This window comes from Bactrocera neohumeralis, chromosome 6, assembly GCF_024586455.1.
Source record: "Bactrocera neohumeralis isolate Rockhampton chromosome 6, APGP_CSIRO_Bneo_wtdbg2-racon-allhic-juicebox.fasta_v2, whole genome shotgun sequence".
NCBI lineage: Eukaryota > Metazoa > Arthropoda > Insecta > Diptera > Tephritidae > Bactrocera > Bactrocera neohumeralis.
In genome coordinates this window covers 79078409-79103763 of record NC_065923.1, presented here as the reverse complement: position 1 = coordinate 79103763, position 25355 = coordinate 79078409, and the positions used below count along the sequence as shown (strand labels likewise).

Below are 25355 nucleotides of genomic sequence, written 5' to 3'. Positions count from 1 at the left end.
CTGCCTACCGCTTTGCTATTTATGTTGCACGAGCGGCTATTTAAAAGAGTTAGCCGTGCAGTAGGCGTTGCACGAATTTCATTTATTATATTGAAATTATATAATTCGGACTAAAACTCCAACTTGCAACAAATAGCGTGTTATGTGATCCATTTTATGCTCATACATTTATGCAGAAATTTTCGAGCAAATGTTTTTTGTATTTTCAGCTGTATTTTGCCTAAAGGTGTTAACGCGCGAGCGGCTGACTTTCAACGCTTGCAGCCTCTTATTACTACAATTCATTGGCAGCAGCTGGAAATTTAGACCATTAGCGTTAATTGCGCGAGTCTCACACAAGTCTGCAATAATAAGTATTTGGCAGGCGTTTGTTGCTGATTAATTAGTAGCAGCGTTGAAAGAATACCCGCTCAAAAGTGAGCATCGATCTAAAGGAGAACAATCAGTCTGATTTTTCTATATTTTTTCATTTAAATGTTTGATATAAATTTGTGCGATGTTTGGGACCAGTTGTAAATTATTTTTGATCTTAAAAGGATCACTTTGGCAACGATCAGTTAACTAACCTATAGCCGGTAAAACAAAATGAACCAAAACATAAATGGAGAGAGATGAGAGTTTCAAATAGAACCTTATCACCCGTAACAATATTTTTTACTTCTTAGTTTTCGTTTAAAAAATTATATTTCGCGAAAATCGGAGGAAGAAAGAGTCTATTCTGATGACCTATCCGTTATTTCCAAGTTACTTTTCAAAACCCAGTATATTTTTAAACCTGCTGAGTACTTCTTCTGTGTTTTTTCCTCTGGCGAAGAGCAGCAGGAGCTTTTCTTCAGGAAGAACTTAAAAAACTAAGCTTAAATCGCGATTTAAAATTTCCAACTCGAGAAAAGGGAATTTTCGGAATCCATTACGACAATATCCAAAATATACGCAAAAATCTGTTGTTAAGCCTAAATAGGGATTTAAAATTACTATTCCCGAAAAAACTGTTTTTAATTAGAGGAAATTATCGAGTTTTTGGTAGTATTTCTGGTAAATTAACTTTTAAATCCTCAAAGTTCGAACAATCAATGAGGATCGTTATATTTTTTCGAAATTTTTTTGAGATTCTAAGGTCCCGAAAGTGGGTCGTTAAACTTTAATCGGGTTTTAAAATTACCAATCCCGAAAAAACGGGCTTCTTCATAATTTTAATCATTTAATGTAATGTTTTTTATTTCTAAACCTGCTGATTACCTTTTTCGTTTTTTACAGGTGTGATCAGCTGAAATTCACAAAAAAATTGAGCTAAATTTTTTTGTTTTCGGTATTATTCCAGGTAAGTTCACTTGTAAATTTCCAAACTTTAAATAATCGATTAGAATTGGAGAATTTTTGACCATATTTTATTTTGAGGTTTTAAAAATGCAAAAGTCAGTTGTTAAACCTACTAAGTCGTGTTTTAAAATTACCAATCCCGCGAAAACGTGATTGTTCGTTATTCAACGTAATATGTATTAATAATTTAGTGTCAGAACGCAAAAGTCAGTTGTTAAACTTAATACGGATTCATTTCGACATTTTCGATTTAGTTCATTTGCTAAATCGGGATTTAAAATTGCCAATCCCGAAAAAACGGTATAACAAAACGGAATTTTTTCGGGATTCATTGTAATATTAATCATGTAGTCGGTTTGCTTAATAATTACCTTACTAATAAAAAATAGTAAAACATTTTCGGGATCCCGAAATTTTCAGACTGCTGCTATAATTTTTGAGATCATTTTAAAAAATACAGCTTTTGTAAATGCAGCAACAGCCATACATTTGAATCAAAATCATCTGGATTTTAACTTTAATACGGAAAACGGAACTTTTTCGGGATAGATTCATAAATATTTATAATAATTGTCATTTTGCTAAATTCTTTACTAAGTAAAACAAGTTTTGGGATCCCGGATATTTTCGGGATCCCGGATTTTGTCGGGATTGATTCATATACATATTTATAAAGAAGGTTTGGCTATTAGAGCTGATTTATAGATTTCATAAAATTATATTTTTGAATAAGCTTTGAAGAGTTCTTTTAGTTTTTCCAATCTCTGCAATCGAAAAAGTTATGAATTTTCAGTTAATGTATAAGGAAATCAAGAAAGCTCGCTTTTTTGTGTATGAGAATCTTTATTTTATATCTATATGCATATAAAGGTACCAATAGTGTTGCATATTGAAATTTTCAGTGCATTACAAGCAATACTGCGCCATTTGCTACGCCTTGATCCTGTTGCGATTAAGACGATTACGGCGAGTGTGTACAATTTGTAATGCGAACATGACTTGAATTTTATTTAAAACCCCACCACATAACCTAAAAGGCGCAGTGCGAAGACAATGCGGCGGCGCAAATAACAATAAGGCAATCGCTCGCACACACACACATACATATGTGAAGTGGAGTAGTTTTTATTAGCAGCTTCGTAAGTGTTTGGCGGTTTATGGGCTTTGAACTGAATTTTATTCAAATTTTACATATGTACGTGTAGCATATGTAGGTCTGTGCGTGTGTTCGTGTGTGTTGCATGAACTGCTGACGTACATGTGTGGTTCTCATAACATATAAAGGCGCTGCCTGCAGACAAATATGCATGTGCGAGCGCGTAATAATTAGTTTGGAAAATGCGTCAGCGAAATGGAGCGATTTATTATCTGACACGTACACCTTTCAATCAACACACACACATATACATGCATATTTATATAGCGTTATAAAGTGTTGCTGCCTCAGCTGGTGATTTAAATACCTGAAAGAAATTTTACTTCAACTCAAAATGCCAGCGCTACAAAAGGTAAACAAACCGCATGCAACGTGCCACATACAAAACATGTTGCCGTCCTATTGTCTGTCCAAAAGCAAATTTTGTTGTGGCATTGATTTGCTTTCTTTTTTAATTTTGTCTTTTTTATTTTTTATTCTTCATGCTATTAGAATCAATTAAATGCATTTTATTAATGCTGTCAACAACAAAGCGTTCTGACGCGATTCTAATCGCCTTAATCTGCATACATACACAAAAACACATACCAAGCTATGCGAACACACACACACAAACATACATTTCATTAGCGCGCTGCACGTCATTCAGCCTGTCACCTAATTTCTTCACCTTCCTTTCGCTCAATATTCACTACGTGACTTTAATTTTGAGGCGCTTGCGGCCGCGGGCTACCAGGCTTCCACGCTGTCTCTTTTATCAGCGCCACAGAAAAGGTAAATCTGGTGCACGAAAATAAAAATAAAAAAAAATATTTAAATTTTATTTCCAATGTGAAGGATTAGGTCTACTGAATCGCACGCAATTAGTTATGGTGCTGGCGTCGAAGGCAGGAAATTCGCTTTTAGGAAAGGTCAAATTCACCGGATGCGCACACCTTCACTTCGTGCGTCCTTTAAATATTTTTTTCTTCTCAAGGAGACACACAGTCTGTAGCAAATAACGAATTTATAATTAAAAATCCAAAATTAATAGTGCAAAGGTCACTTCCGTTACGGAAAGTGCATATTTGTTGACTGCCTTGAGGAATAGAAGCGCGAGGAAATTAATTTAGGTTAGTTTTTGCTAAGAAAACATTTATTTGTAAGCTAAAATATTTTTTTCTAACGACGAAGACATGCAAATACCATAAACTTAAACCCGAATAATCGGGATTTGAAAGTAACGGTCCCGATAAAACGGGATTTTTTCGAGATTCATCATTGTAAAAATCGCTTATTGTTATTTGTAAAATAAAATACATTTTATACTTATCGGGACTTGAAAGTACGGGTCCCGATAAAACGGGATTTTTTCGGGATTACTCATCGTACAAGTCGTTATTGCTTTTCATAACCTAAAATATTTTTTTCTTACTATAAAAACAAACTAAAGCCCTTAATTTAAATTCGAGAAATCGGGATTTGATAGTAGTGGTTCCGACAAAACTGGATTTTTTTCGGGATTCCTCTTCGTACAAGTCGCTTATTGCTACTTGTAATCTAAAACATACTTTTCTGATTGAAAATATTCCCAAGCCATAAATTTAATACCGAGAATTCGGGATTTTCAAATTAACGATCCCGATAAAACGGGATTTTTTTCAGTATTCATCATTATTTAACTCGGTTAGTGTTATTTTGATGAAATATTTAACTTACGCAGAAAATATAAACAAAATGTTTCGGGATCCCGACATTTTTTACGAAACAATCACAGCATTTCGAAGCAGATTTTATATTTGACTCGAAAATGGAGAACAGCGCTGGTGTAGGGATATCTTGCCCAGATTTTAGGCATAGGGCAATATTTAAAGATGTCGCATCACTGCAGTATATTTGAAGTGGATGTGGAGCCAATGAGATTGCATCTAATGGATCAGCAAACAACCCCAGAGTCAACATCTACGTCTACACTCAAACAGCAATCAAAGCTTTAACCACGTTTCGCATATCGGCTAGAAGTGACTTGGAGAGCTGGGCAGCAGTGGAGAGCGCCGTCAGAAGTAAGTGGCTTCACTTCAGCTGGGTGCCAGGTCACAAAGTCGTCGAGCGCAATGAGATAATGGACAAGATTGCCAAGAGTGCTATACGGCTGACACCCGGAAACGCGGTCAACGTTGAAAAACTCAGGCATAGTCTATGCGACGATCTGGAGAGAAGCATGGTAAAGAACATCAAAATACGACGGAACGATCATTTGTAAAAGTAAGAAAGATCGGAAGAAAACAACTGTTTTGATTCAACTTCCACCGCTAATGCGACATGCGACTCTTGATCGAGATGCTCTGGTGTCTGTGGCAAAAATGCCCAGCATCTAGACACAATTATTGCATTGGCGCGACGCAACGAATTAGTGGACACATACGCTACACGACACGGCCGGCAGCAACGCTTTAAGTAATTCGCCATGTGGCAGGAATTCGTTGCATGTACGTCGGATGCCACAGTGCAGAACAATGGCCAAAGCGAAGGCAACTGAACTAAAAGTGCCAATATAAAAAGCGCGCACATAAACAGTGCGACACCGCCATGCTGCAACGTCATAGTACAACGCTGACCAAAGCCGCGCGCGGGGCAAGCAAGAAGCACTGCGTCGAGGTCGCGCGCCTGCGTGTGAAATCGCAAGTCAAGCATCAACGAAATCGAAATTCTTCGAAAATCATTGAACACAAAGCAACGGCGAACAGCGTTGCCGAAGATAGAGGCAGCATAGAAAGCGCGGTGACGCGGGGAGCGCATGTTGAGATTCTAAGAAGCAGAAAAAAGCGTCCAAATACCGCAGACGAAATTGAAATTGGAATTTCGTTGCAAGCCATGCTGTGTCATCGCGCTTTTTGCTTAGCGCTATTAGCTGGCGACGGCGACGGTGGCTATGTCGGTGTTGGTAATTTCTGCATTCATGCGATTCACTTTGTGTTGTGCGTCTGGCAACGCCCGGCACATCATCAGCATTGTTGCTGGCGTCGCACAGGTGGTAGGCATGCGTTCGCTGGTGGCAATGACAATGACAATGAAATTGTCACTCATTGTCGCACCTCTTGCAGTGGCGGCGCATGCAGTGGCGGCTGGTCCCCCTCAACGCGCTCTTCTCTTTAAGCTGTTCACAATGAGAAAATCGCTTTAGTAATTTAACATTACGCGTCAGAAAAATGCATGTACGTAAGCGCGCGGTCTCCGAACTACTCAAACTCCATCTAGCCTATCGATTCTTGTTGCACATTGCCACCTTTTCGTTTCAAATTTTAGCTTCTTAATTTATTGTTGCTGAATTCCGCAAGGCAGTTGTTTACTGTGGCTGGCAGCTGTTGCTGCCGCGACAACACCGGAATCCTTAATGCATTTCGCACCAGCATTTTTGCTACTTTTTGCTTGCTCCTGTTGTAACCTCCTTACCTCCTCTACTTGCATTCTGCTGCACTGGTAAATGATGGCCACGAAATGTTCTTATGTTGTAGTGTTGAGCTCTCTTCCAGCATGCGCCGGTCTCACCCGCCACTGGCATGCAAGTCGTTGTTTTGTGTGAGATTTTTCAGCTTCACATTGTCTATTTTTTCACTCTATTGAACTGTATGTTTGGCTACTGGATTTTCTGTGGCTTGTATTGCGTCTATTCCGACAATTCTCCTGCAGTCCTACTTGTGAGGATATGCCGCCTTTTGCTATGCGTCCTTAGTTGTTATTGTTTCCGTTAAACGATAACTCGATTTTTTGTAATTTGACCTTAGAGGTTTCCAGAAAGTTCTTACAAGCTCAGAAGATCTCTTACCAGTTTGTGTTGCTGTATCTCTTGGTGGCATCCAACATTTTCCTTAGAAACCTTAATAAAAGCCGCGGATGTAGCTGCTGCTACTTTCTTTCACTACTCGTGGGGGACGGCTCCATCTTCACTATTGCGGTCCTACACTCCGAACTCCATGCAGTCAAGTTTTTTCATTACGCTAAAAAGCGTTGCCGTACCAACCCGTGACTTCTGGACAAGGGAGGATTATTCTGCTTGCTACCTTTGCCACTTCGAAGAGGATTGGGTCTCGTTCGACCGTCTGACGCTTTTACATCGTCTAGCACCATTTTGATTACTCAAGTGTGCAAGCATGCTGCTCTGATACCTGACGGTCTCACTTCAGCTGCCATCACAGTGTCCTTAACGTTCGGGAACCCCATGCTCCCATTATTTCAGCAGAAGTTCTTCTACTAATGCTGGCGATTTCTCCTCTTACTTCCGTCTTACTTTTTGTTTTTGTGGGCACATGTATGTCTCCACCTGTGATACGTCAGCGGTTCCATGATATTGCCATCACCCGTCTCGGTGGACAGTTTTATCGCCCTACCATTCCACCCAAGAGACTATTCGTTGAGATCGGTTTCAATCCCCTATTTATAGTTATATTTTAAGTTTTTGTTTAAATTTATGTTTTTAAGGTGGTCGCCTTATATGAACGCGAATTTATCTTAGTTACAGGTCAAGGCGAAGGTTATTGAACGCTCTTATAAGGCAGTTCGTTCACAGCCGACCGGCACAAAGAGGGAACCGTCTCAACTGCACCTACCAGACAAATTTAATGTTGACGAAAGGAGAACCTACTCTAAGGCCTGCAAGGGTTTTCATGGGACAAAGACGTCCTTGAAAAAAACCCATCAGCCATTTCTGTAGAGTGTCACTTCATACTCAGATGGTAGAATACCTCGGCCACCAGCGCAGGTTTCAATCAATGCATCTAAGAGTTTTAATCAAGGTAGTTGTCGGGCAAAGGGTCTAAAAGTCAGTAGAAGTCGAAAGGTGGTAGAGATCACAGGTCATTAGGCGTTACCCCAGATGCACCACGTTGGCGAACTTGCTCTACATCACCAACCCTTCAGCGATACTTCGAGAAAAAAATTTTGGAATATGCCTCGCAATCACTCTAGAAATGTATTTTTTCTCCAGCCATTTTCGGGAAGTCGCTCGATTTAATGTTTTCCTTAAACTTTGGAACGTCAAAAACTTATGTTTTATATATCATAGGTGTTTTGAAGGGTTTGAACCTATAAGTACCTAAGTTTTATGCTCGAACATAGTGTCTTTGTCTAAGGAGTATAACATTTTCATGTTGTTGTTGCTGTAGTAGCGACAGAAAACATTCCTGAAGTAATTTGGAGGAGTGATGTCGAGTTGACAGTCCGTGGCCGGATAAATCCGGGTCCGTTTCGGTTACTTCGACCCGACTGTCTTGGGAACAGCTCACACTGCTTCTCTCTCTTCCTCTTTCTCTGCTTCTCTCTAATTTTCCAAAACATTTACGTGCACCAAGTCTTCGGCAATAATTAATTACCAAATAAATATTTATATTCGTGAAAATGTTAAATAGAATTAATGATAATGCAAGCATGTACCTTGCGTCTCCCAACAACGCACAAACAAACACTCTCTCATTGTATGAGTGAGTGTGAGAGTACACCGGCGCATATTTAATTTACACAACAATGCACATTTAGCATATCTTTGCCATTATAAATGCGCATTAAGTTTCGGGAATGCAAAGTATGTTGTTTGTTTGCACATTTCCAGGCACACACACATATATAGGAGGGTGAGTGTGTGTGTGCGTGGCAGCTTGTAGTGCGAAAACATATATTAAACATTAAAATCAGGTGTTGGACTAAGCAAATGCGATTTCAACAATGTGACAAAAGTGTAAAATTACCCGCAAAACAACAAACAAAAACAAAGCAAACACCAAAACAAACAAACACACACACATATGTGAGTATAAATGCATGTGAGTGCGAATGGCAGCGAGTGCTCAGGTGAAAAAATTAACATCACACGGGAACAAACAAGCAAATACAATTTAACCTTGCTGTTGCCGGTTTGCGGATACACAAATACACGCGCGCACGCACGCACACACACCAATACATGCAAATGTGGCAAGTATATAAATATTTATGCGTTCGTACGTGTATTTGCTTTTAGCGCGCCCGCGTGGAGGACAAAAAATTACCCAAAACAAAAGTGTTTGCTTGCCAAAACTACAACAACAGCAACTAAAGTGAATACGCGCAACACGTACGTAAGTGTATGAAAGGCAGCGCTGCTACGCGGCATAAAGAATTTTGTCAAAAAGCATTTGCAAGCTCATTAAAATGCCACGCAGCCAAGTGAGTAGCAAAGAAGTTGGGAGAAACGCCAAAGCAAACAGATATACGAATAAATGACTGGCGGAAAAAATTCGCAAAAAACAAAGAAAACAACAACAAGTGCGTCGTGCAAACATTTGAACGGCAAGCAGGCCCTTACAAGCGGCAAGCAAGCGAGCGCGGCAGGCAGCGCGCCAGTGAGTGAGCGCGTCGCGCCAGTCAGTCACTACGAGGTAATAAAAAAAATTCTTAATCAAATATTTAACACGTTGCATTTGCTGCAAATGAAACGAAAATGAGCGAACAGCAGCGGAGCAAGTAGATGGCGGACGCAGGCAAACGCAATGGCCGCGCGTTCACGGGCGCAAAAGGGCGCGCGGCGTGGCGCGGCGTAATGAAGCCGCATTAAATATTAGCGCGGAACTCAAAGGGGTGGGGGAGGATAGGCAGCGATACAGCTACGCGCACCAAAAAGCTGTACGAGCTGCAGCGGTTCCCAGCCGCGTTAGCAATGCAGAGAGTTGGCAACACCGCGCGCCACCAACCGACGCACGCAATCAATTGACGCATACGCGCAGCGAATGTCGCGAATTATTTGGAGCGTAAATGGAAAGCAGGTGCGAAGGCGCGTCAAAGGGCAAAGGGCGCAGATATTTCTATATAAAACTGTGTATATGTATATATATTTGTCTTCAAAATAAAAATCGCACTTTAATGCCGCGTCACTGTACGCGTTTATAGGGTTTAAAGGTGCCAAATTGCGTGCATTATGTGCAAGCTTGTCGGTTGGTTAATTTTGTTTAATTTCTTTGCTGCAACACTTTTATTTTACTTTTATTATATACTCGTGGTGGCACTTGCCACTTGTAGCTCAGTCGGGCGTTTTATTTGTATTATATCCTTATCTTTTATGCGCGCTTTTCAGCATTTGAATGAATTCGTTGTGTAAAAACGAAATGAATTGAAGCGACATTACATTTTATGGCAGCACATTCAGATAAGTGCGCAGAGAAACGTGCGAAATTATTGAATATAAAGCGATGAAAAGCTCCCAATTGAATGCAACAGTTAAAACAGAGGATTCAAGCGAGAAGTTGAAGCACATGGTAGACATGAGTTCATCCATTAAAATGTACAAGATTTCCTTCTGCTAAATGTTTGGTTAGGTCAACCGAGCTATCAAGCCGAAATTTACTTAGCATTCAGAAGCTTGCGGGATTGACCTTGTAAGTTCCAGGAATTTCTTTAGAAGCGTGAATGCCTAAAGCTTTCTTCGGCTACAGTATAGATAGCACTTCTTTTAACTCCGGTGGAAGCTTAGGGTTCTCTTTGTGGATTGTTATCTGGTCGCGTTGAGTGGACTCAGTAAGTAGCATGATCCTAAAAGTGATGCCGGCGGTAGCTTAGCTACTGGCAAGGCGTCCTAAGTCGGTAAGCTCGAAGATGAGTACCAAGCTAAAGCAATCCACATAACACAGTTTTTCTTCGAGGACGGTGGTAGCTAGTCTGTTACTAGCTTAGGACTCACTAAGCATTCCCTCGTAACTAGTTTATGAATGCCTAAGCTTGCTATAAATGGTATTGAGTCACTTTGTGATAAGACTAGCATGGGAGCCAGACACGAACTGCTAGGGAACTGTAGAGCTGACGAGCTGGCTGGAAAGTAAACTCACTTCCGCAATCAGCAGAATGGAACGGTTAAAAACGCCGCTGTTCTCGTGCATTATGCCACTGGGTAGCTGGGCCAACGCTGTAGCAAGATCCATTTGGTTCAAAGCGAAACGCCAGAGGATTGCTGTCCAGGTGAGATCCCCATATTGAGGAACAGTCAGCCATGGGATACGTTTACGCATCATCACCCCTTTTCAGAGGACTTTGCGAAAGCTTGGCCAGCGTTAAGCTATTATTAGTTCTTGTGCTGTCGCTGGATACAAAGGAGATCGCAAGAGGTCTAGCAAGTGTTTCTTTCCTACTAAGTCTAATCTTTTTGAAAAGTTGAAAATCTTAGCGTATTCCATTTGTTGGAATTCTCTGGAAGAAGTTGGTATCAATACTTGCTTCTTCATTGTCGTACCTTTCAGAAATCAAGGCTTAAACAGCTTGGAGCTCACACTTACAGGCATTCCTCTGTGCCCTTGGGAATAGAAACGCATAAGCAGAAATTTATTGGTTCCAAGGTCCTTTATAGACTACTCGAGATCTCATTAGAAGAGTTCTATTTCCTGGATTGACAAAAGATGGTATATTTTAGTTCAAATGTGGTCCTCAAGATCAGCCAGCCATGGGATAAATTGATACATCTGAAGCTCTTCTCTCAGTCATGAATACAGAGGCAGAGTGCTTTCCCGAAACTTTACTTTTCTACTACAGATGTAATTGGTAATTTTCGTAACAGCGAATCCTAACCATAACGAATTCACTCAATCGGAAAACTTATAACCTCTCAGTTCTTTTGAAGATCTCAGTAAAGGTTCTGACTTCTCCTTTAGATATCTTGGGAACAACCCGAGTGTCTAAGTACCGCCTTGTAGCACTTATTTCTAAAAAATAATAAAAATATCTGTATACTTCTGAGAATGCGTGAAATGGATAGGGCTTTCAGATGCATTCTGCGAATGAAAAACAAATCTTTTTCCAAATTTTTATTGCAACAAACAAAAATTTACATTTATCGCTGCCACTGTGGCTGCCGCTTGCTTGGCATTACATTCGCACGCCTCTGTGGCATACTAATGAGACAGCAAATGGGCAACACCCACCAACTAGCGGGGGACAAGCGCTGAAAATAACTACAATGCGGCAACATTAGTCACTCAGTAGTTGGCAGTTCGCTGGGCCAAAATTAATGTGACAGTTATTTTCGGTTTTACCATAAAAGAGGGCCTCGAGCTAAAAAGCCGGCATGTCTGGCGAAACCTCCTATATATAATATATGTATATTATATAGCGGTAACACAGTCCATATGTGAGCATTCGCAAGGTTGCCAGCAGATATGACTTTTGCATTTTTATTTGCAATAATAAAGTTGTTTTTCGTTGCTTGCAAATTGTTTAACGATTCCTTCAGCGTTGCCATATCGTCGTTCATTTGCTTTTTTAGTATTTCCTTATTTCTTTTAATCACCTTCATTGTTGTTGCAAATATTTCGCGGTAAATATTATTTGCGTTGGTGTTGGCGTTGGCTTTGGCTTTGTCGCTGCCGCTGCCCAGCCCACGCTTTAGCATTCATACATCATTGCACACGCTCGCTCACGCACGCCTGCCTTACAGCGCTGGCTCGTTGCAAGGTTTGTGATTTATTTCCCATATTCGTTGAGGTATTTTGTATTTGCCTTAGAATTCTTTGAAATATGCCACAATCTAATTTGTGCATCAGCACTGCTGTCAGTAGTCATAAAATAATTTTAAACAAGTTGTTGTTGCCGCATAATTTGAGTGATGAGAGGTGTGGCACTATTTAAGACATTTTACATGCCGGCCGCTTAGACCTTTCGCTTTGGCAAGAGTGTGGTATATGTCTCAAATACTATTATATTTCTCAAAATAACTATAACGGGAATCAAGAATAACGCCCAGGTGAGGTAATCTTCATTCAGCAGGTCATAGAAGGCTGTAGAGTGCCACTGAGACACTTCGAGTGACACTTCAACAATGAATAAACCGCTTCTACGGATTTGTTTGAAAAGTTTACTGGTCAAAGATCAGATTTCCGCTAGCTCCGAACTCCACCAAGGAGCTTAGCTTTTTTGTCTTTCTGAGTTTTCAGAGCTCAGTGGCTTTCAAAAGCTTTCGTATGTACTCGCAGAGCTGAAAATCTCGATGCAATCGTCAATCATGCACGCAGAGAGGAAAGAGTTCTTACATGTTTTGCAGCTGGAAGAGCAGGTGGAAGCTTCCTGCAATGAAAATTCCACTTTGTGTTTCTAACCATTTGTCAAATGACCTCGTAAAGTGAAGAGGGGAAGCTTAACACTAGTCAATTAGACTGAGAAACCGAAGAGGTGCAGGGAACTTAACCATCCTAAGACATCCACAAACCGTATAATCAGATGAATGAACTCATTTTAAACACCGAGTAAGGATAGGTCTCTTAACCCTACAGAAATGATATACATATATAAATGATCAGCAAGACCAGCTAAGTCGATTTAGCCCTTCTCTCCGTCCATCTGTATATATACGAGCAAGCCGGTTATTTGTTGGAACGGTCGATATCGGACCACTATAGCATACAGCTGCCATACGAACTGAACGATCGGAATCATGTGCTTGTATGGACAACTTCTTTAGTTTAAAAGATATCCTTAAGAAATTTTGCAAAGGTTATAACCTAAGATAGTGCTATAATATCTAAAGAAATTGTTCAGATCGGATCACTATAGCATATAGTTGCTATACGCACTGATTGAGAATCAAGTGCTTGTATGGAAAACTTTCTTATTTTAGGAGATATCTTCAGGAAATTTGGCACGAGTTTTTATTTAAGACAGTACTATAATTCTCAAAGATTTTATTCAGATCGGATCACTATAGCATATAGCTGCCATACAAACTGTACACACTTGTATTCTTTTGGAATCTTTTGTATTTAATAAGGTGAGCGCAAATGCTAAATGTGAACCAAGGCAAATAGAATTCTCATTTATTTATTTATTATTTTTTTTATTTTTGGCTTGCACGACGCTGACAAGTGGGAAGCGCAGCTGCGTCATCACGACTTTTGCACGAAAAATTTATTTTTTCCACATATTGCCGCGAACTGCAACAGCCATAAACAGCGTTTCTTGCATTTTGTTGTTGCTTTCCTGCGAGCCTTGTTGTTGCCTGCATAGTTAGCAGCAATTTTATTGTTGCCGCCGCCGCCACCGTTTCGCCAATCGCTTTTATTTTTCGGTTAAATCAATTCTGCACGCGGTTGCATTGAACCAGAAAACAAACTGTTTACTGTTGTTGTTGTTGTTCGCTGCCGCTTCGTTGACAATGAGAAAACCAATAAAAAGTACTGCCACAACACAACAATTGTTTAAGTGGCTCTGGCAACAGTTAAATTGCATTTACGTTACGTTTACGTTGCTCTGAATTGTTTGCGCGGCACGTTGAATGAATGAAGAATGAATGAAATTATTGCAAACACGTCGCTTTGATTTATTGTTGCAATGCGCATGAGTAATGGCGCAAAATGCGCAGCTTATGCAAATTGTCACACACACACACGCACACATTATATTTGCATGAATATTTATCGGTTTATACTAAAGTGGAATTGTCAAGGATTCTTACATACTTCATCATATACTTATATGTATCTGCATACATACTAATTTTCGTGCTGCAAGTGTTAAGAAGCCGCAGGCTAGGCTGTCGAAAAGTAGGTGACTAACTGAAAGTTCACAGTGGTTGTGACTTTTTGACAGTGTTTAGTTTTTGGGATGACACTTTGATGATCTGGAAGCCTAACAACTTTGTTATAAGAACGGAAATTTCATTCTTCGAGAATTTGTTTCATAATTCTTCACTAACTTATGAAATATTAGAATAATAGCTCGCTTTTACCCCCACAAGCAACGAGAACCACAGAGGCTGTCAGAACATATCGCCTTTCTTTCTTTTTTTTGTACTCTCTTTCCTCTATGTAATAAAATTGACAGAGGCTGTACGACCAGAACGTCTATCTTCCTTTCCCTATTCTCTCTTTTTATTCTGAGTATTAGAATTGACCGTTTCTAAGGACCTTAACATGATTTCAAAAGCCAATGAAATGAAATCACAACCTCTTTTTCAATGATGTCTCATTTACCGTCAATTTAGCTCATAATTCTCCCTTAACTTATGAAATATTGGATCAATAGCCGGCTCTTTGCCCACAAGCAGCGAGAATCACAGAGGCTGTCATAGTAAATCGTCTTCCTTCTTTTCTGTATCTTCTTTTTCCTCTCAGTCAATTACAGTTTCCATGAGCTCAAAAGCCAATGAGATGAATTCTCATCCTTTTCGAGCGCCAATAATTTCTTCCTTCTGACAATCGGTACCGGTTGGGAATACTAGGTGAAGTACAGTTCTAAGATCGCTATGAAAATGTTCCTCAAATGTGTAAGTTATTTCCTGAGCATCAGCATTATGAATCTGAGACTAAACTGTACTTGCTTCAACCTCAATATATCTGACTTGGGTTCAAATAACTGTCTGTTGGAAAGTTTTACAGCCAGAGTACACATACGGTCCAGGTACGGCTTATCCAGTTTCATCGAGGAAGCTTTACAGCCAGAGCTCACATAAGGCATATCCAGCTTCGTCGAGGAAACAACCTTCGAAAACTCATCTCAAGTCCTTACACTACTTATAGCCTTCTTAAGATAAATGCTTATGCTTGGTATTCCAACATTTTCAAACAAAATTTTGTTAAAAATTAATGGAATTTGCTTCACTGTACAATCAGTTGTAAAAATTGCATATGCAAAACGGTTAAATGCCATTATCTGTTTCTATAATGTCACATAATAAAATTGGCGGAGCTTACCGAACCAAAAAAAGACACAGAATCAAGGCGTCCATCAATTGCCGGCTGGCCAACTGGCAAAGGTAATGAATGTGTTTGTTTTCACGTTCGATAATTTATGAGCGCAATTGCACGAAACGGTTTTATTGATTAAGACAATACCGAATTGCAAGACGCTACAGATGCAAATACAAAATTGCATTGCATACCTACAGACCCTGTTGGAATTTTTTTTAGAAAAGAAGGTATAAAGAAAAAATGCATTTAAAAGCAATCAGAAGAAACAGTACATGTCCCATAGCTTTTAGACGTAAATAATTTTACCGAACTCAACCGAACCGTGGTTATGGAAAGCATGCTGGACCCGAGGCTCAATTTCAGGCATCAAGTCGACTATCATAGCGTGATAATAGCCGTTATTGACGGTTACGGTCCCACCGGTATCGTTCTTGAAAAAATATGGACCGATGATTCCACCGGCCGACAAACCACACCAAACCGTTGCTTTTTCTAGAAAAAATGGCAGTTCTTGAATCTCTTCATATTACTCTTCGTCCCAAATGGGACAATTTTACTTGTTTTACTTTACGTGGCTCTCACCGATGTCCCTTTGGAAGGTCGAGGTGCTTCTGTTCTTTCTCAAGTTTTATTTTCTACGCTTTCAATTTAAGATCTCGACGTAAAATGCGCCGAGTCGTTCCATACGCCAGTCCGAGTTGCTGCGAATGTTGTCGAATCGACTCTCCATGGTCTTCGTGTACACTCAGCTACGGCTACTATATTTTCTTCACCGCGGATGAACGTGGTCTGTTTGACCGAATATTATCCAATAAAGGATGCTGGGTCTCAAGATGATGTAGGAAGATTGGACGATGATCGTCCTAAATCCTAGATTTGAGTTCATTGGGTATTCGTAGCGCTTAGGAATGGAATCAGGACCATTCAATCTCACTTATCTAAGCAGCATTATCTTATCATCATTTTTATTTCGGCCTTCACCTTTATGTTGAATTTTCAAATTTTTACATATAATTTACAAAGAGAAAACAAAAACTAATACTATTTGTACATAGTGATGCACTACAGACCACTAAACCAGCAACGCCATATCGCTTATTATGATGCTTTTCGTCAGCTTGCCACTCTTCTTCATGCCAAAGACTTGCATGGAGTCCAACACCTTCGTGCCACTGCTGACCACACCGAAAGCCACACGTTTGCCATTCAATACCTGCAACGGCTTCAGACTTATGGAGAACTTTAAGGCGTCCTTATGCAATGCATCCTGATTGTCCAATGAGAAGGCCAGCGTGCCTGGCCGATTATGATCCAGTGCACGCATGTCATACTCAATGCGTTTCGGTTTGATTTTCTGCTCTTGCGGTATCAGCAGGCAACAGTCCAGCCAGAGTCCGGGAAAGAGCCGGTTAACTAGTATGCGATTTTTGTCTCTGTTGCGACAGGCGCGCACAAAAGCCAACACCACTTGCGGGCAGGCCTCCGTGTACAGCTGTATGGTGATGCGTCCAGCCGGTCGTAGACCCTTCACGTAGAAGTCGAAATAGATAACGGGTCGCAATAGACGCCGCAACTGTGAGTAGGGTGGCATTTGCAGTTGGCTATACTTGGCCAAGATCTGTGCGGGCACGACGAACTCTATGGAGTTTTTACGCACATGACGCAGCAAATGCGGTGCCACGTGTGTGTCCAAGGTGGTGCCGACCGTCTTCAGCATTTGTCCGAATTTCGCATTATCGCGCTCGATATAACGGTTGCGCAGCACTATTAAGGGTATGCGCGATCGCGGCGTATGACCCATGCGATTTTCACGAAATGTATCCAATTGTCCGCCAATGCGTGAGATCATGTTAACGCTGCGCAGCAATTCGTTATTCATGCGTCGTATGCGATCGAAGGCATTCAAGTCGTCGCGCAACTTCGATGCGCGCAAAACGTCTCTGATATTGAGTTTCGGCGAAACGTCGTCCACGCGCGGCTTCACCAGCAATATCATGTTCTTGTAGTTTTCCAACTGCAGGCGGCGTTTCTTCTCGGACAATCTCATGCGTTGCATTTTGGAAAATTATAAATTTATTTATTCGAAAGCGGTGGAGATTTGAGAAAATAAATTTAGAAAACAAATGAAGTTCGTCTAAAATTAAAAGGGTAATTTGCTATTTGATTGAGTCAAAAGTGAGTTTTTGAAATATTTTCTTGCCTATTGATTGATTTTGCTGACAGAGTTCCATTTTGAAGGCGTTATTTTGTGTTTTAGGTCTTAAATTCAAAATAATTGAAAAATATACACAGGGAGATGATCCGTGATTGTAGTTGGATAGAAGAACGTCAGCATATCTAGCTATAATGTCATTATAATTAATATAAGTATCGATATTGTTGGCTTAGTCAGAAGGTTGGGCTTCTGGACTTTGTTCTCTTAAGTTAACTTGAATGGGTCCACTTTAAAAGTGATAAAGGAGCTTCCAATTCCAAAACAATTTCCCTATTAAGTTAGACTTTCTACTTTATATTTCTCTTCCTCTTCCAATGAGTTCGTGTATCTTCTAAAAGACTCTTTAAAAGCCTTCGTCCTCTTAAGTTAAGTTAAGACTATCGACTGAATGGGTCTGATACTGTATTTTTCTCTTCCACTTCCATAGAGTTCGAATAGATTCCAAAAAACACTTGAAAAACCTTTGATTCTTTAAGACTCTCGATTGAATGGGTTCGAAATTACATATTTTTTTCCTCTTTCAGAGAGTTCGAGTAGTTCCCAAAATACATTTCAAAACCCTTTGTTCTCTTAAGTAGAACTTTCAACTGAATGGGTTCGAAATATATATAAGAGACATTTTCAAAACCTTTGTCCACTTATAATAGACTGTGGACTGAATGGGTTCGATACTATATATTCCTCTTCCGCATCCGCTTCAAAGTCTTTGTTCTCTTAAGTTCTCTCGACGGGATGGGTTCGAGACTATATATTTCTCTTCTTCGTTTAAAGAGTTCGAGTGCGAAGCAATTTCGAAACTTTGAAGAAATTTAAAATTGTTTCAGTAAGTTCCAATAACTTAGGGCTCTAAAGAAAGCTTTTACTGATATAAATAAAGATCTTCATCTAGCAATTCTCGTCGGGTTCCAAAAGCTTATGGGCCGTTCTGAAGGAAGCCTCCGCCGTTATAAATAAAATTATGCATCCAGCAAGACTCAGCGGGTTCCAATGGCTCAAGGGACGCTCTGAAGAAAGCCTTTGCCCAACAAAAACCAGGAAGTCATTCAGAAGGTCCTTTACATTGTTTTTTATTTTATCTGGAGCATTCTCTTGCTAAAATTTCCGAAAGACTTCTTGTGGTTGCATTCATATTTGTAGTTTATAACGCAATTTTCGAGCTGTGATGAATTCCGAAAGTCTCTGCAAAGTCAAAAAATAACATTCTTTGCACTTCAGCAAACCTAACATCCTCTAAAATATTTAGAAATCTCCAAAGGGTTCGTAATTATTCAATAAATACTTAATAGCTTATTTTCAAGCGATTAACACAAATTAATGACTGTGACTTTGTCGCACACCTAAAAGAATTCATTACGTGCGCCGACTTTTAGCGTTCTGCCCGTCGCATATATCACGGCAAAAGTGGACCCATGTCAACCGTCGCTTTATTGTTTGTTTAGCGCGTTTCTTGGAAGGAAGCGCCGCCAGTTTGGGTCCATAAAAAAGGGGTAAAAATTCATTCGCGCTACGTCAGCGCTAAAGAACGGCGACGTGAGGCGCGCTTCTGTGCTAAGCATGCTTAGCATGATAAATGCGAAGATATCGCTGATTGGAAGATAGCATCAAATCGCTGCAGCTCGCCAAGCTACAGCGCAATACAATTGAGCAATTCGCGCCCGGCTTTTGTGCAGGCACTTTATCATCTTGTCGCGACGTGCGAATTTGAATAGCATAACTAGATTGCGAACTTTTTTCGGCGATTGGCTTCTTAATATTTCGCCAATGCTGTAACTATGTATGTGTGATTGTGTGCCTTTTTATTTGCGTTTGTTCTCAACTTTATGCCGTAACCGCCAGCATTTTTCGGCGAACTCACCAAACATTTTTTTGCTAGCCACAAATGTGCCAATAAATTTTATTTTATTGGCGCGAAAAGCAAACAACAAAGAGCAGCAGAAGGTTAAGTAAAGCAAACATGTGAGAGAAGCAGCGTGAAGAGCGTGTGTAGGAAAGGGTTTAAGAATGAGCGCGAACTTATGGCATGTAGAAGGTGGGAAAATATGGCTGATGAAGGTGCTGCAGTGCGCATATGTGTGTAGTAAAGGGTGGTCCACACAATGTGCGAATATAACTTGTTTCTTTTTAATTCGGTGGAAAAAACAGCAGCTCTCGACGTAAATCTGCTAAGAGACAGTGGTTTGGAGGACCTCTTACGGTTCACTCTGGTCCAGAAGAATCTCACAATCACACAAGTTCTGGTTGTTGAACAGTGCTTGCTGAGCTTACTGGAGGTCAAAAGGTCCAACGGCAGAATGAAAGAAGACATCAAAAACGAATTAGGTTTCAATCGGATGAAATAGGGGGAAGGATGTCCTCCCTACCTTCCAAACCAGCTCATCGGCCTTAGAGTCTTTGGTGATTCCGTTGTGATCCCGTACCCATACAAGTGTAATATTCAAGAACTTGAAGCTTTTGCTTAAGACTAGTTTTGAGCACACAGTCAACGAGCTCAGGGCCAATATAGCCGCTCGATTATTGGTGTTTTTTTTTTTTTTAATATAGTAGGGGGCAGCATCGAAAGCCGGAATATAGAACTTTAATCCGCTAAACCCAAACCTGCTCCCAACTCAAGACTCTCCCACGGAACCACCAGAAAATGTATTACTTCGTGGGAGTGACAAGACATTTTACGTCGCCTGCATAGCACAGACGGAATGTCGACTATTCTTGAAGTGAATTTACTCCTCTCTGCGGCAAGCTGCACTTCGGAGCACTACCGTTACCTTGATGACAGCCACCTCCGCTTGAAAGGTACCAGAGTGGTCTGTTAGTCTAGAACTAGAGCTGATGGAGATCTACCGACAGAAGACTCCACCACCCACACTACTTCTTAACTTCGATACGTATGCGAAAACTTGAGATTCAAAAAAACTGGAATTTTCCAAATGTTCAAACAAATATGGTTTGCTGACAACAAAATTTTTCCTTGGGTGGTTCATGGCTCACTTACAATTTCGAACATTGAAGTATTTTTCCAACTTAATAATATTCTGCTGAAGTCTAAAATCTCTTCTTCGCAGTCTATTTTATAGGAGGAATTAATGTCTTCTCAGCTCAGGCAATGTCTTAGCAAGTAAATCTGCTTAGTACCTGATTCTAGACCGCATAGGTTTATAGGATTAAGGGCCTTTGATCTAGATATGGTTGTATATGTACAGAATATGAGGGCTCGATAGATCTTACAAGCATCATATATATATATTTTCTCGACTTCAGAATCTTTTTTCAAATAAAATAAATATCCAGCCAATTGAAGAGCTTTTGTATCTATCAGTAAAAATCTAGCTGGATAGCGAAAATTTATTGCTATCATCTGACAGAGATGAAAACTTCCATTTCGAATCCAATCAGAATCTTCCAAGCTGGTTTACGATATTGTCGATGTCGATGTCGAAAACCTGTCTGGTAGCAGGCGTCCTGTTGGAGCACTTAAATAGAAATCGCTGGCTGCAGATAATTCCGAAGACCTTACTGTCCTTACCTCAGCGTACTATAGTCACAACTCATTTAGTTATCTGTGGATCATATTCTTAGTAGCCTTAAAAATTAGTCAGTAACTTCCCATTTCTCGGCAGACCAAACCTGAGTACCAGCACTACTATTATCTCAGGGGTTCTTTAAAAGTAACAAGACTTAACTAACATGAGCGTTTATTACCTGAGAGTATGCGTTTCCCCTCTTACCTCAAGTTAGTGAAGTGTTCTAACTGATTAAGAACCCTTGTTATAAGAGACGTCTAGATACTTTCGTTTGGATGGACTATTATTATCACTGAGTAACGATTTGAATCCGACTTACTTCTCGTCCTTATCCAAACGTGATGATTTAGGTACTTAACTCCATTCAATATCTGACTTTGTTAGCATCACCCTAATAAGAACACTGAGAAATAAATACAACAGCGTCGCCACGCGGAACTACCAATAAATGAAATGGGATTTTATTTGTTTATTGTCTGCCAAATGATTTATACTTTTCGAAATACGTTCGTGTTTGTTGAGGGTTTTAACGGTTTCTTCTCATTTGTTTATTTCTTCATGGCAATACTCCATTTTTGCATTCACTTAAATTCGACGCTAGCCGAGTGTTAAATCGGTACGTACAACAGGACGGCAGCAAGCGTGTAGCCAGCTTTACAATGCAGCCAATAATAAATAAATAAAATTACGTTTTTTGGCAAAAGAAAGAAGGTTGCCACAACAGCCAGCCAGCCAGCCAGCTGTAAAGAGCAAAGGCTTAATAAAACTGAATTCAACGATAAATTGCAAAATAAATTGGATTTAAAAAAGGTGCGCGCACGCGCAATTCTCAGACACAAAGCGCCAGCGGTGACCTGCTAAGGAGCGCACAGCTTCTCCAGCCACTCATCTGGCAAGGCTGTAGAGGTGCGTGCGTATTTTTTATTTGCTTGAAATTAAATTTTGTAGCAAACTTATTTCTGTCATTTCCCTTCATGCTTTGGACGCACATCCTCCAGCGCAGCAGCCTTCGCATCATCTTCCGCTATGAAGCGCTGTCTGCTACTAGACGAAGGCAGCGCGGGTTGCGACCACGCCAAGTCAATAATATGTACACACAATTCACTTTTGAACATTTCACACTTTTATTGGCAACATGCGTGGCCGTGGCGCTGCAAGCTATTCATTGCGCGCTCCAACTCCAACTCCAGCTCTGGCTGTGGTGGCAATTGTCGTCATTGACGTCGTTGGCGACGTTTCGTTGTTTAAATCAAATATTGGTGACAGCAGCGCGGCTTTATAGTGGCTGACTGTTGGGTTTGGTGCGGCAGCTGGACGCGCGACCGCAGAAGCTTGCTGCTAGAGTCGTTTCGACGATTTGTGCCATGTGCCACCAGCACTCATATAAGAATATATATTTGTATATGCATTCTCAGATTTATTTGCACTTTCGTATTGGCAATGTAAATCGTTTTGATTGAAGTTTAAATTGTGCTAGACCCATACACAGTCCTGCTCGATTGATGAAATATGTTGTGAAAATATGCGCGGACATTTCTCGCATTGCAATTCGTCCATTTACTTTTTTATTGCCGCAATGGTAATGAACATGTAATTTCTTTGGAAAAACTGCCTCGACGATGGCAGCAAGAAAATCGATAGACTAGAACGTCTTCTGGGCGTTGACAAACGGCGCTGGGTGCGTACAGTGTGTCGAACAGGTAGAATATCGCCAAAATAATACGGAGTTTGAAACAGATCTTTCGAAGTTGCATGGAAGTGCTAGAAATACTTTCCAATAAAAATCATTTTTTCAAATCATGTGAGTTATTTAGAGATGGTAAGTTTCAGGTTTTCAGCAAGGTCACCTAACGATAGGCCCAGGATATGTACTGTTTCGACGGACTCAGTCCATAGAGAGAGGGGTGTAATATGACTGAGGTTCGTTGGGCTTGCAAAGAGGTGGTTAGAGTCATCTGGGAACTCGTTGCGTCCGAAGTCTGATCGGTCTACTGTCCGATGTCGTCGTCGTAGTTAAGGAAAAACCTCTTGATGTTCCTAAAAGAGAGCTCCGCTTCAAGCAGGCGACAAACACTCAGTAACTGTTGGAGCAAGTTCGTTATGTTCTTTAACCGGAAGCTTGCGGGCCTCGCTATATGAATGTTCGACCGGAGACAGAGGCTTCCTATTAAGATCCGAAGTGCGGTGTTCTAACAAGCTTGGCTTGAGTAGCTTTGTCTGCTATCGAGTCAGCATATTTCTACCATTTCAAAGTCCCGTCTTCTTCACTGTAGTTTCGTGAAATGCGTATGCGTTGTTACACTCCTGCCTCTCTCAGCAACTGTTGTCCAAATAGTCGCCTAGACTGCCTCACGCATAGCTTGTTAAGTGCCAAAGCTAGCATCACGCGCGTACATCGAAACACACACACACTGCAACACTCACGAAGAGTCACTGCAAGCGCCAATTGAATAGCACTAGTCAAGACGTTAGCGGCGCGCAGACGCAGTTACTGCCAATTTCAAAATTGCACTTCGGCAGGAGCAACAAGGCGCGTCGTCATGGCGTTTAAGGCGTCAGCGTGCACGACTCGTCGCCAAGTTGTTAGCACAACGCAACGCATAGTTGGCAACACGCGGCCACCTGCATACATACATACATATGCATAGTGATTGTGTCTACGCGGTATGCCAGTGCGCCGTGTGTTGGCCCACGCGACCCCTCAGCCAATATGTTCATCTTTCATTGCATTTTGCCACTGGCATTGAGCTGTTGTTTGCAGATTGGATTCGTTTGTTTTATTTTATTGCCGGGTTTATTATTATTTGTGTTTGCTTTTGCCTGTTTCTTTTGTGTGCTTTCTGTTGGCGCGAAAGCCTAGCTTGACTTGGGCTTAGCTGGTCGCTTGGCTGATTGGTGCGTGGCGTTGGCTGTCGCTGTCGTTGCGCAGGCGCGAATGTGTCTATTTTAATTTAAATAAAAACGCCTTGAAAATGTCTGTGGCGACGAGAAGAAATATTGTTTTCAGTTTCTTCGCTCTGCGTTCCTCCACTTGTCATGCAAATTTCGTTTGCTAATTTTATTTTAAAATGAATTCTTCGCTTTTGTTGTATATTTTTTAGACAAAGTGACAGCGTTCAACGCCATATCCTGTCTTTTGACTGGCTGTCAATATGTTCCTCTGCCTATTTCGTTGAAATATTGCTTATTGTTTGAGGCACACACACATATTATATTTTGGGTGTGAAATCATCGGAATTCTTTCGTGTGACCGTCAAAATTGTATTTACGAGACTTTTAGAGGACTCAAAATCACCTGGAGAATCAGCATCAGCTCCAACGGTGATCTCTCTAGTACTATACTTGTATGTCAGTCTCCATCGCTGCTGCCTTTCTAACCCTTTCAACATTTGCCCCCTTTCATAGTTTCTTTTAAAGATGCAGAAATTGTCCGATCGCTTCAGGACTTGGCTGTTGAAGACCAATATTTGTTGTATGAGCCCGACCATAGTTTTTGGAAACTAAGTCTAAAAGTGACAGCAATTAAGGCAGCTGCAGATGTACTACAACGAAGTGCAGCTACTTTTAGGAAGGTATGCATCCACTCCGATAGCACCGCTGCTATAGAGGCCTTGAGCTCGCTGACAGTAAGCCCAAGGCTAGTCAAGGAGTGCCTCACCAGCTGCTAAAACTTTTGTGGGTGCTTGGCCATAGCAAAAACATCGGAAACTGCAAAGCCGATGAGCTCGCTTGAAGGTTCACTATGGCACAAATGCCTATGGAATGGGAACTCGCGTGTTGCGCTGTCGCTCGGACGCTGGATCTAAGCGCTTCGCATGAGCTCAGTAGGCTTGGGGGTCAGCAACCAGCAATTGTGGGTTTGCGAAAGCCTTCTGGCTCGGAGTTGAACGCAAAACGTCCATGGAAATACTAGCTCTTATCAAGGTTCACATGGCTTCAAAGATGGGTGTCCACTGTCCCATTGGAAATCGCGAGGTCAGGCTAAAGATTTTGGAGTCTAGCTTCCGCCAAACATAGGCTGAAACGACTTTGTAGTTAAACTTTTCGAATTCACTGGAATGTATATTATTTCATAAGGTCCTAAGTTCATTAAAGGGTACTGAAGCTCAGTAAATTCCAGACATTTATTTCCACAACATAAGTGTTTCAGAAACAATAATTCATTTTTCGCCTACCGGTTCTTCCAAACTCATACGCTATACTCTAAACTGGATCCTTTTCTCAGTAGAATTACTCCACATTTTCAATTACCGTTACTCCCCTCGTACACTATACTGATAAGGAAGCCAACAGTTTTCCCAGCAATGTCTCCCCGATGATCCTATGCTAACAATAGCGGCAACAGATTCGCTGAGGGCTCTGCTAGCAACTCATTTAAGATTTCCAATCTCACGCTAAGCTCACTTTGTTACTCCCAATTCGAACACGCACACGTTTGAGTCAATTGCTAACTGTTAACTTACATAAGCGTTTCC

The 25355-nt window shown here is 40.8% G+C and overlaps 1 protein-coding gene and 1 long non-coding RNA gene across 2 annotated transcripts in view; one reads left to right on the top strand and one right to left on the bottom strand.

Annotated features, from left to right (window-relative positions):
- The first annotated feature begins 1278 nt into the window (after positions 1–1278).
- LOC126761523 (uncharacterized) overlaps positions 1279–25355 on the top strand; it is a 107251-nt gene continuing 83174 nt past the window's right edge. The window contains exon 1 of the long non-coding RNA XR_007667371.1: positions 1279–1321. This is a non-coding gene — a long non-coding RNA (uncharacterized LOC126761523). The remainder of the gene's footprint in view (positions 1322–25355) is intronic.
- Positions 16099–17270, bottom strand: LOC126761521 (uncharacterized). The gene has a single exon (XM_050477810.1). The coding sequence runs from the start codon at positions 17201–17203 to the stop codon at positions 16220–16222; it is 984 nt and encodes a 327-aa protein (XP_050333767.1). The 5' UTR covers positions 17204–17270; the 3' UTR covers positions 16099–16219.

What these genes read in the sequence shown, in the direction of transcription:
- LOC126761521 (XM_050477810.1), bottom strand. Translation starts at nt 17,203, where the DNA reads ATGCAACGCATGAGATTGTCCGAGAAGAAACGCCGCCTGCAGTTGGAA.